Source organism: Diplotaxodon limnothrissa, linkage group LG4 (assembly GCF_057381915.1).
Source record: "Diplotaxodon limnothrissa isolate DT_005_m linkage group LG4, D_limnothrissa_male_GT1.1, whole genome shotgun sequence".
Lineage (NCBI taxonomy): Eukaryota > Metazoa > Chordata > Actinopteri > Cichliformes > Cichlidae > Diplotaxodon > Diplotaxodon limnothrissa.
The window spans coordinates 8,191,133-8,208,038 of record NC_140599.1 but is presented as its reverse complement, the minus strand read 5'-3'; the positions used below and the strand labels follow the sequence as shown (position 1 = coordinate 8,208,038).

Here is a 16,906-nt window from a genome sequence, read left to right as displayed (position 1 = left end):
TATGGATATCTCTCACAGTAACACACAAGCGGTGGAAATGACTACGAATATTTGTTATGTAAGATAACTGTCGTGACAATAACATTAGTCCCAAACATTGCTGAATCAATCAGCCAAGTGTTTAGAATTCAATGCCTTGATTATTAGCCACGCCCCAAAGACGGTGTTCCGCTTTTCTATTTGTAAATATTCAAGTCACGTGGAAATTTAGTCCAATAAGCACCATTCTCTTCCCAGATCGTGGGCGTTTCCATTTGTGCTCCTGCTGCCGAGACCGGGAGCTAGCGTGAAGCGCTGTGTTAACGACACAACGGTAAGTAACAAGAAAAGATCCGAAATAATAACTTTAAGTATTTAGGAATGAACATACTAAGGAAGCTGCATACCAAGAGTAGTTCAGATGCTCGACTGTATATTCTGTCTTGGGCTCGTAGACTTCAGACGTTGAGCTTTTTTTGCCATTGTTCGGCAAAGCTAGCATGCTAGTGCTAACTGTAGCTGAGGTTTCAATGGGGTCTCGTTTTGTCTCCTCTACCATTTTGGTGTCTGATAAGCAGCAGACAAGAACTTAAATTCAAAATTCTCAGTTAATGTGCATCATATTATCGAGTTTTGCAATTGGCAGGAATAATGGTAACACACATGGCTGTGTTTCCCGATTTGTGGAGCATGTCTGCGCAGCTTTAAACCGCAGTCGGTCGGTTTTTGTCGGGGATGCGAGCTAGCTGCCGTCAACAGCCAGACTCTGCGCCGAATTAAAATGGCGTCTGTTTTTAAATCCACGAGTTGGAGCTGCGAGGGTTCGGGGACTGGTTGTTTCTTGACGTAAAGGTTACGTTTCAGTGTGAAGCTTTAGTGGCTCGTGGGGAGTGCGACATGAGCTCATTTTGGCTTTGTGCCATGTTTCGGTAAGTCGTTGACAGGTTGGAGCGTAGAAAACGGGGCAGTACGAGCCGTGTTTAAGATTTCTGCTCTTTTACGTTATGTCAGCTTTGTATCCAGGTACAGAAAGGTAGACCCACGATGGGAATGCTACAGTATGTGAGACCTGTGGGTGTGTCGCTATTATTGAATGAGAAGTCCTGCCCGCCCACTTCACGCCACTATTTGATCCAGATCTTAGCGTTTTGCTGTAGTAACACAGTAGCAGCTACACTCATCACGTCAGACAACACTGATGAACACTCAGTCATCCATGAAGGTTCTGCTGTTACCCTCCACTCACATTAATCTGTTTACACCAGCCTGGTTTTTATTTTTATTTTGGATAATATGTATATATATACACACACACACATACATACATGATTGCCCTTTATTCTGAAATATTGTGGTTTGTAGACACGAGTTTATTTATTACTGTGGAGCAGGAGAGGCTGGGCCTGTTTAGTGCCTGAGGCTTGTAAATGTGTACCAACTATGTTGCTGCAGCTGGGGGCCAGAGATGCCAGTGAAGTGTAAAAACATTTTCACCTCTGAGCCACTGAGTGTCGAACAGCGACAAACTTGAAATATAAAAAAATGTTGGGTTTTAATTTTGCCCTGATTTTTATTTTTTTTTATTTTTTTTTATTTCCGTCCTGCAGACTCAGACAGCAGCAAAGTCATCTGCTGCCAAGACGGCCGTTTTAATACTGTGGGTCACTGGATAAAGCAGCCGTCACGGTCTCCACAACAGCAATGGTAAAATTTTCATTATTCAAGTCTTACTGCGCGTTGTTTATAGGGCAGAGGATATCCAGGCATTTATATTAAATACCAGTGTTAACAGGACAAATGATTGTGACCCATCTGATGCAGCCAGCATGTTGCTGTTCCATGATGCCCGGGGCTTTGGGAACACATGCTGGCTGCTTTCACATCACTGCCATCACTCTCCCATAATTTGGCTTTGGTTGCCTGTGCATACCCTCTGCTTGTGTAATGATTAGTTTTAGAAGCTTGACCTCTGTGTTCAGTATTTCAATTCATCAAACAAGGTCAGAGGAAGGCAGTCTTAGTTTGGTGGCCCGTTTAATCTTGATAAATGGTTTTTCCAGGTTGAGCAGGAGCTATTTCATAAAACTGGATTAGTAAAGTTAGTTGAATAACTGGTCTGATTAGAACCTCGACTGAAGTTTGAGGAGCTGCTGCATAAATGTGTTAATCTGGTTAATTGTCCCAGGGTAATTCAAGATGAGGTATTGATGTATTTTCAAGAGTAAAAGTTAGACTTTTATTTGTGGAATGCAAGGTAATAAATCTCATGCACATTCTTGTCATGCATTGAAGTCTGGGTAGTGTTACGATGGGAATGCTTTGATTGAAACTAATCTCGTCTAGCCATGTGACAGATATGTTCCCTTAAATTCACGCTGTTGTTTCTTTTCACCACTAGCCACCACCAATGCGCCACCGCGCCATGCGTGTCTTCATGAATGACGACCGCCATGTTATGGCAAAACACTCTGCCATCTACCCGACACAGGAAGAGCTGGAAAGTGTACAAAACATGGTGTCTCACACAGAGAGAGCACTCAAGGCCGTCTCTGACTGGCTGGATAAACAGGAAAAGGGGACGACAAAGTCTGACTCAGGCACAGAGACTGATAAAGAAAGGTGAGATGTTGGAGACTTTGAGTAAACAAGTACCTTTTTAAAACCAAAGCTGACTTTGTTTCATTTTATTCTTCTCCACTGTGCATCCGGTGTCTTTTCAAAGTGAGCATAAGGATCAGGCCACCCGCTCTCTGCGTGGCGTCATGAGGGTGGGACTGGTTGCTAAAGGCCTGTTACTGAAGGGGGACCTGGACCTAGAGCTGGTGCTCCTTTGTAAGGACAAGCCTACCATCAGTCTGCTGAAGAAGGTGTCTGAGAACCTTGTTACACAGCTCAAGGTGAGAAGTGTGATGATTCACTCTATATTTGGAAAAGTTTTATTTAACTATAACATTGCTATTTCAGATAACTTGAAACTAAACTAAAACTAGATGCGATTTAACACAAATAAAAATAAAAAGTAGATTTAGAAAAAGGCAAATTAAGTGAGCAAACGTTTATAAACTATATTAGTTTTAGTCTTTGTGGTGCATTATCAATCTGAAGCTTTGGGTCATGTCTTGATAGAGATTTGGGGTACCTACGTGGCTGTGATGCTACTTGTATTGTAATGCCTGTAAAGTCTTAGCCTTATCAAACATATTTGTCATTATAGTAATTGGAAAAACTAAAACGGCCCATTTTAGAACAATAAAAACTAAACTGAAACAAGCATAAGCTGAAAGCTAACTGAAATTAAACTGAGTTGGGAAAATTATTTTCAATTTTGACATGACTGATGTTCTGGGTGTCCGTGTCATCCTGTGCAGTAAGGACAAACAAAACTTCCCACTGGCAGCATGCACACAAGCAGTGACTCCGACCCAAAAAGCAGCTCCTGTTTCTGTGAGCTGGGAAGAGGAAATGTAAAGCTAAAATGAATTCAAGGCTGCAGTAAACCAATGAAAATGTTATTTGGCTGAAATCGTCCGCCTGCCAGTATTCGTATTTTAAACGTATTGATTAACATTGTGTTAGGCCCGGAAAGCTTGTATTTTCGGGTTAGCCCTTCACACTTGGGGGTACTCTTTAATTAAAATTTCGGTAAATGTAAGCATTAAATAAGCTACCGTATTTTCACGACCATAAGACGCACTGTGCTAAAAGGCGCAGTCTCAGTTATGTGTGCCATTACTGTATTTAACACACACATAAGGCGCACTGGATCATAGGGCGCATACAAGTACCGTATGCGTATTTAAAAATAAAGCGGGAGCAAACCTGAGTTCGGTACCTTACTCACATTTTTATTACCAGTAATCGTCATCATCAACAACACACAAGCATACAAGTGTGCGTATTTAAAAATAAAGCAGGAGCAAAACAAAGTTTGGTACTCACATTTTTATCATCAATCAAACCCATCGAAGTCCTCATCCTCTGTGTCTGAATTGAACAGCTGCGCTAAATCTTCATCAAACATGCCAGGTTCACTTTCTTCACTGTCAGAGTCACTTTCCGTGCCGTGCGGCTCCTCGGAAATGATGCCGGCTTTTGCGAAAGCTCGAACAACAGTGCCAGCAGACATGTTAGCCCAAGCATCTACAATCCATTGGCAAATTGTGGCGTAACTCGCCCGGCGCTGGTTTCCACTCTTGGTTAAACTGTGGTCTCCATCGGTCATCCATCGCTGGATGTGTTTGTCGCCGATAAGTTTGCTGCAGTAGGAGCGGAAGATGGCCAGCTTTTCCTTATAATCCGCTGGAAGTTGCTGCGCTACCGTAGTCCTGGTCCGGATGGAAAAATGGCACCGTTTCATAAAAAGTGAAAGTGAAACTGCTTTTAGCCGAATGGTGACCGTCGAAACGCTTCTCCCGCTCGTTCTTTGCTCGATGATCGCCTTATGTCCGCGGAAACTCAGCTGCGTCTTCTTGACCTGCCGGAGCTTGTTTTCCAGCTTCCTCCACTTGCGAACCATCGATTCATTAATCTTAAATTCTCTCGCCGCTGCTCGATTTCCATGTTCCTCCGCGTAGCTGATGGCCTTCAGTTTAAACTGTGCTTCGTAAGCGTGTCTCTTTGCCATTTTCAGGGTTGTTAAAACAACGATGTCCTGCATAACGCACATACCTGTTCTTTTATACAGGTATGTGCAATAAAGTCAACGCACACACTTCACCCTTTAGCGTTCTCATGGTGTTCTCTACTACGTCCTCCTTACAACACACAGGGCGCACTGCGCTATAGGGCGCGCCGCACTTTTTGAAGAAAATCTAAGACTTTTAAGTGCGCCTTATGGTTGTGAAAATACGGTAATCAGAAGCGTCTCGCTTGGGTGAAAACTCCTCTGACCCAAAAGTGTCTGCAGACGGACACATTTGTGGGAACAATGATAGTAATGGGTATTATGGAAAAGCTAGTCGTTGCCTTTGTTCTTATGAAAGTGAAATCTGTGATTGCCTCACCAGTGAGAATTTGGTTGGATGAGAACATATCCATTGATATAAGCCTTGAGATTACATCTGTACTGGTATGTAAACTGTTGGGGAAAGTTACTGGTAGCAGTTTTAATAAAACAAAATGATCTAGGACCAAGAATCTATATTTGCTAGCTTCATAGATTTCTATAATAACTCAATATCTTTAAAATGAAACAAGACATTAGGGCTTTTTATAAACCCAAATTTAGAGGAAAAAGCGATTTCAAAGTTTTCATTCTGGATCCCTGAGTAGTGTTATGTTGTTAAGGAAATCCTACAGTTGTATAGTCTTTGGTATCCCTACACGTGTCCTCCTTCATGACTGGATAAGTTAAAGAAACCAGTGTCAAGTCTTTTTTTCTTTTTTTTTAAACTGTACTGATTGTCTTGTTTTCTTTCTTTCAGTTGATCACAGAAGACAAGTATGTGGTGACCCAACAGATCCGTGAAGCTAGCATCGTCATAAAGAACACCAAGGAGCCCCCTCTCACCCTCACAATTCACCTGACGTCCCCTTTGGTCCGTGAAGAGATTGAGAGGGCTGCAGCTGGAGGTAAGCTCCTGATTGAAAGCCTCAGTGTTTTTCTTTCTTTTTTTTCTTTTCTTCTTTTTCCCCTCTTTTTAGTGGCACCCTGTTTCCAGCAGGGAGGCCAGGCAGGTAACCAGCCTAGACAGATATTGTTTATTGGGCCTTCAATGGAGCTAGAGGACAAGAAATGCAGTCACATAATGAAAGTGTGCTATGCTTATAGCTCTCTAGACACTCTTGTAGTTCCATGTAATGTAATTGGACATTTTTGATGGCCCAATATACAGTATAGGGCAGGTAGTTTACTGACTTCTGAAGACGTGGCTTTCTCTTCCCCCTTAATGATCAAGGTCACCAAAGAAATGAAGGCTTACTGAGAATTTAACCAAATACAAAAAGAGAGACCACTTTGTTTGCATGTGTTTTATCATTGATGATGAACAGTTTGCATTGCAGCAAAAATGAGTAGCAAAACGTGCAGTGACACCCAGCAGTGGGCTATTGACAGTCTCTGATGTTGTTGAGCAGGGAAGGCTCGGGGTTGCAGATAATGACAAGGGACACTTGAAATTGCCTGTCCAACCACACCCAAAAATCCAGGGGTTGGTCCCACATGTCAGCTAGTAATAATTAATGGCAATGTGAAACATGTAGTTATTTGGATTATTGGTAGCTATACAACAAAACATTTGTATTTTGCGTTTTTTGAGTTTTCAACAATAGACCTCTACCTTGACTTTATCTGTAGCTTCGTGCTCACAGTGAGGCCCAGTTTGGGACTTTGTTTAATTTTTTTCTTTTTAAGCCATCAGTTTTGCTGCAGTGTGGACTTTTTTTTATACCCACCTTTTGTGTATCTGATCATTTTTGCCTGTGGTTTCAATTCTGATTCTCTCTGTCAAGCCTTCTAGTTTGTCAATTTTTAGGGACGCTGGACCTTTGACCAACTGGCCGCTCTCTGTCTCGGAAGGGGCAAAGCGCAGTGTACCCAATCTAGGGGTGAAGGGGAGGGGCTCTACCTCCTGTTAGCGCCAGAAAAAGAAAACTAGACCGTTTTAGGCAATGAAACTAAAGCATCATTTGAGTTGAAGCGGCTATGGAGAGACAACCTCCCATTTGATGCAACCTATAAATCCCTTTATAAAGTTGCCTTTCTACGTCAGGGATTTATTTTTATTTCTTGTAATCTTATTTTTTTACATATTCCAGTTACAACGCACTCTGCATTACAGTCACTCCGGTGGAATTTAAGTGTAATTGTTACGTGCCGGGTCATGTCAAACCATATTAACTGGGAGGTTGGGAGCGTTTGGTGGTTCTCCAGTGGAGGGGTCCCCCTCCCCTTTCCCCTCCTGGCTGTGGTTTGGGAAGGCTGCCTGTGTTCCCCCTGGCCGGCTGACAGAACTCCCCTTGGTCAAACTGTACCTTGTCTTCTTATTCCACCTGCCAATAGAAACGCTTTCAGTCAACGATCCCCCGGATGTTCTGGACAGGCAGAAATGCCTAACTGCCTTGGCGTCTCTCCGCCACGCTAAGTGGTTCCAGGTTTGGATCTTGTCTTTATTTGTCTCTAAAACAGAAGTAGTTTTGAGTTTGGTTTTATGCTGTTTGTCTTTTATTTGGGCGTTCCATGTGTTTTTTGTTTTTCTTTCTTTTTTTTAAATTTACTCTTTTGAAGTGTACTTCCTGTAGTAATTCTTGATGACCTGGATGTTTGTTTCTTAGGAAACCTTTGTCATTGCACTGTTGTAGAGTTGTTTTACTCACATAACAGATTTTTATTGCTTTATCATTTCATAAACGGAGAAATTGTTGCTTTTCGGTCCCTGATTTTCTTTGTTTTCACATTTAGCTTAACAGCTTCTAACTCAAATCAGTAAAAAAAAAAAAAAAAAGGGGGGGGGGGAAGAACTAATCCATGGTTTGTCCAGGTGCAATATTTCTCCAATGTCAGTGTTGCTGTGAGTGCTTTGTCATTATTTTCACACTTCTGCAAGTCGCAAGCTCCACTTTTGGTAGAGAAAGGGTTCCTTGTAGTTAATTGTTTGATTATATCTCATTGTAGTATTTTCGCCTGTTTCATTTCTGGCTTTGACACTATAACGATCAGTGCTCCATCTCTGCAGCTTGTTATTGTAGAGTATGTGGCCTCAGCTGTTTCTGCTCTCTGGCTGTTTCTGTTACTCTGTGTGCCACAAAAGCAGCAGAAATATTGCACCTCGAGTCATATTTTAAACTTCCTTTGCCACTAACTTAGTCATGGCCTCTTTTAATGACAGCACATGTATGCATATCCTCTGAAATAACACACTTGTTAATCATTTTAAAGTTGACATAAAGTTTGAGGTGGCTTTAGTCGCGCATTCATATGCATGCTTTTTTTTCCTACAAGCAGTAACTACACCATCGATCATGCTGGCTATTGATTTGCAGACATAATAGGCTTTTCCACCAAAGTGATCAAACATCATTCTGTCACCTAATCTCTCTGGACATTTACCATAATGACAAAGCTAAAATGCTGTAGTCTGTGTGGCTTCATTTTTATCTTTCCACATATTTGAATATTTATCTTGCTTTTTGTTGCGTACAGTCTGCTTTTCTGTTGTGTTGTTGTTTTTGTTGTTGTTGTTTTTTGTTGTTGTTTTGTTTTTTGTTTAACTAAGGCTGTTTGTGCCCCTCCCCCCACCCCTTCTTGTTTCCTCAGGCTAGAGCCAATGGGCTTCGCTCCTGTGTCATTGTCATCCGGATCCTAAGGGACTTATGCGCCCGCGTCCCAACATGGGCCCCCCTTCGGGGCTGGGTGAGTAAAAGAAAACCTTATAACAAAAAAAATAAATTTTAGATGGACAGATATGCGCTGATTGTGCCTTTTTAAGACTATCAGATATGTTGAATAAATATTGCCTAAGGCTGATGAAAATGTCAAAAAAGAAACTTTAAAATTCCTTAGTGGTGTCTTGAAAGCAATAACAATCTCACGTTCTAATACTGTGACCTGAAATCTCTTTGTGTAAGGGCTTAAAAATAGCATCCTATCTCTCATGCTTTGTAGCCATTGGAGCTGATCTGTGAGAAAGCCATTGGCACAGGGAACCGGCCCATGGGTGCAGGAGAGGCTCTGCGGAGGGTTTTAGAATGTCTGGCTTCAGGAATCCTCATGGCAGGTATACACCTGAGATCTCTTCTCAAAACTTTAATTGTGCAAGTGTAATTGTACTTGTTTAGTTTGTGCGCTTATTTCTAAGCACACGCCAATGCTGTCGTTTGTTTATGTTGTAAGATGGGCCTGGAATTTCCGATCCATGTGAGAAGGAGCCAACAGATGCAATTGGTCATTTGGACCAGCAGCAAAGAGAAGACATCACAGCAAGTGCACAAGTAAGTGTGTGGGTGTGGCAGCGCAGTGCCTCAAAAAGTCCCCAAGAGGCTGGCTACAAAAGCAAGCTCATGTCCATCAACATCAGTGTTCAAATTCCCAAATATGCAGCAAAAGAAGAAAAATCATGTTTACAGCCTGGTACAAAAAAACAGCCCAACATGATCTGCATGGAGAGAGATTTGTTTATTTTATATTTTTAACTGATTTCAAATTTAGGTTTAAAATTGGGGTCATTGGGGAAAAAAACTCCAGTACTTTCAAACTCTATTGCTTAACTTGAATTAGCTGGTTTCTATGATGCAGTCAAGCAGTTTATGGTTGCAGCATGCTGATGAGTTTTGCTAGCCATAGCTGGTGACTTAGCACTTTACCCTGTTGTTCAAATAGAGTCACTTCTGACTTAAAATAAACGAATAAACAAAAGAAATGGCTCAGACACTAACAACAGGGCTTCATAAACCAGTGAGTGATGTCACAGTGTCTGTGTCCTTCTTTCATATACAGTCTGTGTTCTGCATATTCATAAATGGGTATATAGTTAACATCATGTGTTTGTTGTCCTCAGCATGCCTTAAGACTGTCAGCTTTTGGACAGCTTCACAAAGTGCTTGGAATGGATCCACTTCCTTCTAAGATGCCCAAGAAACCTCGACCTGAGACTCCTATCGATTACACAGGTAAACCTGAGATTTAAGTCGTCTACAAAAGCACATTAGACATGGAAGTTTTGTCTGTGCATGGTGTATATTTAATATGTATTTGGTATAATTTGAATGATCTCATTGCACAACTTCGGTTGTTGTGTTTCAGTGCAAATCCCACCCAGTACAGCATATGCACCACCAATGAAGAGGCCTATCGAGGAAGAAGAGGGTACTGATGACAAGAGTCCCAATAAAAAGAAGAAAAAGCTGCAGAAGAAATGTAAGTGCTCTTTTAGCTCAAGGTGCGTGCGTGCGTGTGTGCGTGCGCTTATCTGGGCATGGCAGAACAATCTGTGCCCAGGTAGGTGCGGAAGAGACACACTTGGGTGATCAGATGTGAAGTTCAGCTGTATCAGAAATCATGAAGTGTGCTGCCATTGATAATGTTACTCAAATATGTTCCTTTCTTTTTGAATTGAATTAACAATTTTGATGTTTGTTCACTTTCAATAGGTTAAAGATGTTTGGTTTAAAAAATTATAACTACATTACTACTTTCTGGTCAAAGAAATTTCACTAGTCTGATGATTAAAGTAAAACATTTGGATTTTACTGTATGTTATTATTGTTATCATAATGCTGTTTTTCTGACTTTATCACCAGCTGCAGAGGAGAAGGCTGAGCCTCCCCAAGCCATGAATGCCCTAATGAGGCTCAATCAGTTAAAGCCAGGACTACAGTATAAGCTGATCTCCCAGACTGGCCCAGTTCATGTTCCTGTCTTTACAATGGCTGTAGAGGTAGATGGCAAGACATTTGAGGCTTCAGGCCCATCAAAACGCACTGCCAAGCTGCACGTAGCTGTAAAGGTAGGCAAAACATTTGCAAGACTGTCTGAAATGCATATTAGATTTCATTGTTGCCTCAGTGTCTTTTTGTAGTTATAGTTAGACTTTATTCTTGTCTTTTTAACCTACAATGAATCTTCTGTGGGCACCTTTTAGGTTTTACAGGACATGGGCCTGCCCACTGGAGTAGAACTAAAGTCTCCTGAGCCGGCAGTAAAAGCAGACGAGGCAGTAGTAGCAAACACTGTGGAACAACAGAAGCCAGTAGTGCCACCTGTCGAAACTATCACTGCTGCCGCAGGAGCAGCTAATGCAGAAAGCACTGAAGCTGCAGAGGTATGTGTGTCAGCAACCAGCTTTTGGGTTGTTTCCTGTACTGCTCAATGTGTCATTTTACCCACCAACTCTTTCTTATCAGACTGCTCGCCAGCAGGGACCAATCCTCACTAAACACGGCAAGAACCCAGTGATGGAGCTGAATGAGAAGCGTCGAGGCCTCAAGTATGAGCTCATATCAGAGACCGGCGGCAGCCACGACAAACGTTTTGTCATGGAGGTGGAGATCGATGGGCAGAAGTTCCAGGGCACAGGATCCAATAAAAAGGTGGCTAAGGCTTATGCAGCTCTGGCTGCACTGGAACGGCTCTTCCCTGAAGGCTCAGCACCCGAAGCTGCTAAAAAGAAAAAGGGACCACCCATGGTAAGCATCCCATTTCAAAAGTCCAGGCCCAAGATTTTTGCTTAAAGCATGTTTGTAGTTAAAGTAACTGTGGTTCATGTTGTATTTTGTGTACATCAGTTCCTGTACAGCTCAGTGGTAATGTACCATGACAGTGATGAAAGAGTAACATCCAACAAGTTTACATCTTGTGTTTTGCAGTGAAGTAAAGTTGTAGGGTCTTGTGTTTGGGGGGGGGGGCGTTCTGTATTGGAACATCATATTAAAATGGCAGTAAAAGCCGTAACGATTGGACACACAACACGCCAACTTAAGAGCTGCATGACCAGCCGAAGTGCCAAAAGAAGACGTCATATGACGTCAAAATAAGCTCATGACACAGGCAATGCAGCAAGTATAATGGCCACATTACTGCTCAAATAAAAAAAAAAAAGTTAAAATTAAACGTGCTCTGTTCATCTATTTGAGTTAATTACTGATGTTAGAAAGGATTGTGTTACATCTTAAAAACATGAGACAGTTGCCTCTTAACAGGCTGACAAGTGAATTCTATCTGAAGGATGCACAACAGAAGTATCTGCCAAAAAACCAAAGGGGGAAAAACTTTAATGAGCATCTTTCTTCAATGCTCTCTTCCACTCCCACTGCTATCTTGGATTTGGTTGTCAAGAGAAAATTATAGTCCATTGTAGGGCTTGCAATAAATGGAAATCTTCTGTTTAATGGTGGCAAACGCTGGCTCTCCTGATAAGATAATCTGCAGTTCATCCATGTTATGTAGCAAAATACTATCTTGAGTGGATGCTGTTAGCCACTTTACCCAGACTGTTGAGCTGATCTGGTAAGTAACTACTTAATCTGCTAATGGCATTAACTATGGCTAGGTTACAGCTAACTGGTTAACTGTTTTGTTTGCTAACGCTATTAATACAAAAGTATAATGGTATTGATTTGAACTCTTTACCCTTGAAAGGCTACCATGAGTAACCATTGAAGCTCTTTTCTGCGCGGAGTGCTTCCTGTCATATTTTAGGCCTGCTTATAGAACAAAATGACTGGGTTTGCAACAGAAGTTAGCGAAGGTGGTCTCTGCCTGTGCAGCTACCCTTTGTTTGATGACTATTACAGTAGTTTGTTTTCAATGTCTTTATTGGTATTAACTCACCATTAAAGGTACAGGGGAGGTCATCAAATGTTGCCTTTATGACGTAAAGAGTTAAGATATCAGCAAATAAGGTACGGAAACAACACTAAGATGAATAACTAAAATTTGCTAGTGTTCTTACTCATATGGGGGAAGTAGACTAGCTGTAAAATATAGTTATGTAACATGTACTTTTGTCATTGTTACTGAAACACAGGTATGCAGAAAGTTATGCTGAACTCCTTTTAAGTGATGTTCATTTTCTCTTTAGCACACGCCAGGGTTTGGCATGATGGGAGCCCCTGGACCTGGAGATGTCGGCGCCCCCAGGGGCAGAGGGAGAGGAGGGCGAGGTCGTGGAAGAGGCAGAGGTTTCAATAATGGAGGCGGCTATGGCCAAGGAGGTAAAAACAGATCCTGGTATACTGGTACTGCTGGTAGACTTGGTCAGTGTGCTTGACACAGTGTTAAATCTCTTGAAAATAAAACTTATGTGCTCCTCCTAGGTGGCTTTGGAACATATGGTTATGGGAACAACGCCAACTCCGGATACAGTGAGTGTCCATTTCTTCCTTTCTAATCTTGTTGTGGGTAAGAATGTAATCTTTGAGAATCTGATTTACCCCGTGAGCTTCAGAATTATATATTTTTGCCAGTTTGTTAGCATTGATGTTGTCCTCCTGCATCTGGCTAGAACTCTGGGAAATGTAGTCTATTATGTGTAAAAAAAAAAAAAAATGGGTTTTTTTCCCCCAGCCAGCAAGACCATATGCTGGGTTGTTCCCAGTTCAGTGATTTTACATTTCTCTGCTTTAAGCCACAGGATTGAATCTGGTTTTGACAAGTCTCCTCTTATGAGTACCCCTTTCTTCGTTCTGGCAGCCTGTTCTGAGGACTGACCTACAAGAGCGTGACAGGAGCAGAGAAATCTAAAAAAGACCAAAACAAATCAAATTCAGTTTGAACAAAATCCGACCAATGAGTATTTCACCTGCCACAATTTTAAGGCAGGGAAAAAAATTCAAACTAAAATTTAAATCTAATTTTGATCATTTTTTTTTTTCCCCCTTCTCTGCCCTGTCTCACTCTTTAGGTGACTTTGTCTCAGACTGCTATGGCTACCACGAGTTTGCGACATAGATGTTCCCCCAGTCTTAGAAAATCCAAAACTGTGCTGTAGCGAGGATAAAAACGGACAAAATACTCAGTAGTTTTCCCGAAGCATCACGAACTCCTCTTCACCACCAAGTCCTCAACCCTTGGAACAAAGTGACAACTACCCTCTGCCCTGTCTTGCCAGTTCTTCTTGTCGTAACCATGGCACCTCGGGGAGATGACGTGCCACTTGCATGCATGTAGCCATAACACCTTGTGTTCTCTCAAGTTGCCGTGGATGTACCCAAACTCCTGGATCTCTGCAAGCTGCAGGGCCGATTTGTTGCAGAGTATCTTCACCCGTCATACTGGGGGACGGGGCTTGTTTCTGGAGTGTGACTAGCTGGCAGCTGGACTAGACTGTCTTTTGGATTGTTGTCAAGACCACAAGGATGGCCTGGTCTCTCTCTTTATCTTAACGTTTTCTTGGATGCAAATGCTGAGAACATTTCCACGTGGATTGCTTTTTAGTTCACTCTTAATGCTTTTTACTCACTCCCATGTTTTTTCCTGTTTGCTTTTAAAAAGTGGTCATGTGGTCTATTCGAAAACAACAAAAGAATCTGCTGTTTCTGTATCACATCAGCAACACTTGTTAAGTCATTACTGCACTGAATGCCTGATGTTCTTATTTTGGGGATGTCTGCAGGTTTCAGTTTTCCATCTGTATTAAGTTCTGAACTGTAGCTGTTGGAAGACAGTGGATGAATTGGAAGATCTGATGCGTGTTGGTGAAAAGACTTGTTCTAGCTGTTTTTATGTTTTGTTTTTTTTAGGTTTTTTTGTTTTTTTTTTAAATAAATGTGACTTCATTCATCACTGTGCTACTGCAGGCTTTGTTTTGATTGTCACGCACAATGTATTGCCATTAAGAAACATGTAGTAGGTGCAGCCGCTGCCATGCTATGTTTGTTTTTATGACCATGCAATGCCCTTGTTTCACAGATTACTACAATGACGGAGGTACAAACGGAGGACCTGGGGCATCAGGCAGCTCATCGGTTGGCCCTCCAGCTAACACAGCACTGGGCCCAGCACAGGGATCCTATGGTTCATACTACCAGAACGATGGAGCCTACACTGCCGCTTCTGCCTGCAAGCCCCTCAAAAAGAAACCTCCTATGCACAAAGGAGGGAAAGCATCTTTTCCAGGTCCCCCAGGGACAAATAGTGGGCCTGCAGGGGGCTACCAGTCTGGCAGCGGCTCAGGGCAGGGCTCCTATAACCAGTATGGCCAGGGCTACGGGCAGGGAAAGAAGAGTTTCAACCAGAACCAGGGGGGAGCAGGTGGATACTCGTACAGCACTGCATACCCGAGCCAAGTGACAGGAGGAGCTGGAGGTAATCAAGATTACAGTTACGCTGGTAAAGTGTTGGGATTTTAAGGATTCTAAGAAAAATTTTATTTATACACATTTTCATCACTAATTGTCATCGTTTTGGTGCAGGTTTCAACAACCAGTCCGGTTACAACTCACAGGGAGGTGGAGGAGGTAGCAACCAGGGCTTTGGTTCTCAGTACCACAACTCGGTGGGCTACGGCAGAGGCGACAGCAGCATGAACTACCAGTACAGATAGACGACTGCGTCCCTCCATCTGTGAATCTCCAGCACCAAGCACCCCGCATCAGTGTCTCAAGCCTTCTCCAAAGAAAGTGATTGACGGCTTGCCTGTGCTCTCTGCCTTTTCTATGTTTGCTTCGTATGTGCTTTTGGTTTGTATGTAGCACATGTGGGCACAAAACGAGATATCTGGACTTTGATGTGTCAAAGCAGAGTTGTGGCTGAATTTACTGGTCTGTTTCAGTGGTCTGGTCGGTGCTTAGTCTTTTTTAAAATTATATATATATAATTTTTTTTTTTTTTTTTTTTTTTTAAATCGATACTACCAGTCCCCATTCTCATCACTAAATATGAAAGCCGATGCTACAATTCACTTGCTTGTTCTGACTTGGTTTCCTTTAACAGTTATGTGTCAACAGCATTTATTTCCACATGAAATTTAGTACAATCTTGTGGTGTTAAACTACAGGGTTGTGTGTTTTGTTTTCCTTTTGTTTTTGTAACAATTCAGTGGACCCAAGAACAACTTTTCTCCAGTGCTTGTAATTTTGGCTTATTTTGTAATTTACCTACTGTGATGTAGTTATTTTAATAAATGGTTTTGGAGATTACTGGAAAGTACACTTTACGTTCTGGTGTTTAAAGTCACATTTCTGCTCAATGTAGCTTTTGGATTGGGTGGGACTTGAGTTAATGTACAACAAACTATGTTTGTATCAATAAAAGACTTTTATTTTGAATAAAAGCCTTCATTACAGTTTTGACTAAAGTTATCGGCTAACAGTTATAATCATATAAAGTGGGGTATTTCACAGGTAATATTAAGCAGGCTCAAAAGAAATCTGGAAACGCTACCAAAATTACAGCTATAAGCATTTGGAAACTGGGTAAAATAAGTTATGATTTTATTTTATTCTTTTTAAATGTTCATAGATGCCCCTAGGGTTATAAATGTCCTGTAATGTAGTGGCATCACTGAAGCGGAAAAGTTTGTTAAAGGTTAGTAACCAATAAAATATAGTCCGACTGTAACTATGTTATAGAAATGACGCTTTCTCACTCATCCTTTGGTCGGCAGTGGACCAAACCACTTTGAGAAACGTGGGGAGTCAGTCTTTTAAAACATATTTATATGCATAAACATCTGCCTATGATTAAACCAGTAGCTATTTACAATTATATAGTTATATAAAGGGATGTGCTGAGGCCAAAGCGTTTTTCGCAGAAAAAGGGATGTTAGACCACCTTGTACACCATAATATCCGCCCATACTTGGATTGCCATGACAACGCAATTTTAGTCTGCTTTAGGACGGTGGCTACAAAGGAAAAAAGAAGCTTAAGTCGCTCTTTTTGAACTTGGTGCTACACAAAGACCCAGTGTAAGATAAGTAAGGATTACTTTGAGGTGTACATCAAGCAAAGTTTTTCTAGTAGAGTCTAAAATAAAACTAGCTTTTATGGAGCTTGTAGGTAGCATAATAGGTCCAATTTCATCTATTGATAATGCCTGATAAACAATGTTTAGCTATGCAGGGGCGGATCTAGAGAAATTTTCTTAGGTTTGTATGGAAATCAAATGGGGTGGCAAAATCACAGCCTTTCTTTTTCTTTACACAAATGCTGGTGTTACATTGTATACAATGTATTATATATGGTTAAAATACATCAAATGCAGTAAATGTATACATGTTTCATATAAATATAGTCTACAACTGTCTTATTTTTTAGCCCACACAATTAAACATTTCAGTTACATAAAACATGGGATATTTGATTTTATGTACTGTATAGTCTGTATAATAAATAAGTATGTAGCCCAATAAGTATAAAATCCAGACAGCTACACAACATGAGGTGGTTCAGTTACAAACACAAGTCTAACTAAATTGTCTTATTGTCTAATTAAATTGTTACATGCTTAAATTTACACAAAATGCCAGAAATCTGCACTGTCATGAACACA

At 41.4% G+C, this 16,906-nt stretch overlaps 1 protein-coding gene across 3 annotated transcripts; it reads left to right on the top strand.

The window, feature by feature from the left end:
* The first annotated feature begins 253 nt into the window (after positions 1-253).
* On the top strand, positions 254-15,194 carry ilf3b (interleukin enhancer binding factor 3b). 3 transcript variants are annotated; one of them, XM_085351366.1, is made up of 18 exons: positions 254-313; positions 1,587-1,683; positions 2,378-2,598; positions 2,702-2,876; positions 5,403-5,550; positions 6,980-7,071; positions 8,234-8,329; positions 8,582-8,693; positions 8,810-8,907; positions 9,474-9,585; positions 9,719-9,832; positions 10,216-10,421; positions 10,557-10,736; positions 10,819-11,100; positions 12,495-12,627; positions 12,730-12,777; positions 14,324-14,719; positions 14,827-15,194. In XM_085351366.1, the coding sequence occupies exons 2-18, from the start codon at positions 1,681-1,683 to the stop codon at positions 14,955-14,957; spliced, it is 2,547 nt and encodes an 848-aa protein (XP_085207492.1). In that variant the 5' UTR covers positions 254-313; positions 1,587-1,680; the 3' UTR covers positions 14,958-15,194. The 3 variants fall into 3 exon arrangements, with proteins under 3 accessions (XP_085207492.1, XP_085207494.1, XP_085207493.1); XM_085351368.1 differs by lacking the exons at positions 14,324-14,719; positions 14,827-15,194 and adding an exon at positions 13,317-13,826; XM_085351367.1 differs by lacking the exon at positions 1,587-1,683 and having other exon boundaries at positions 275-313.
* Positions 15,195-16,906: the final 1,712 nt, after the last annotated feature.

Bases quoted from the DNA above. Each gene is read 5' to 3' on its own strand.
- ilf3b (XM_085351366.1), top strand. The intron at 5,551-6,979 runs GTAAGCTCCTGA...ACCTGCCAATAG, and splicing joins TGAGAGGGCTGCAGCTGGAG to AAACGCTTTCAGTCAACGAT. The intron at 8,908-9,473 runs GTAAGTGTGTGG...TGTTGTCCTCAG, and splicing joins ACATCACAGCAAGTGCACAA to CATGCCTTAAGACTGTCAGC.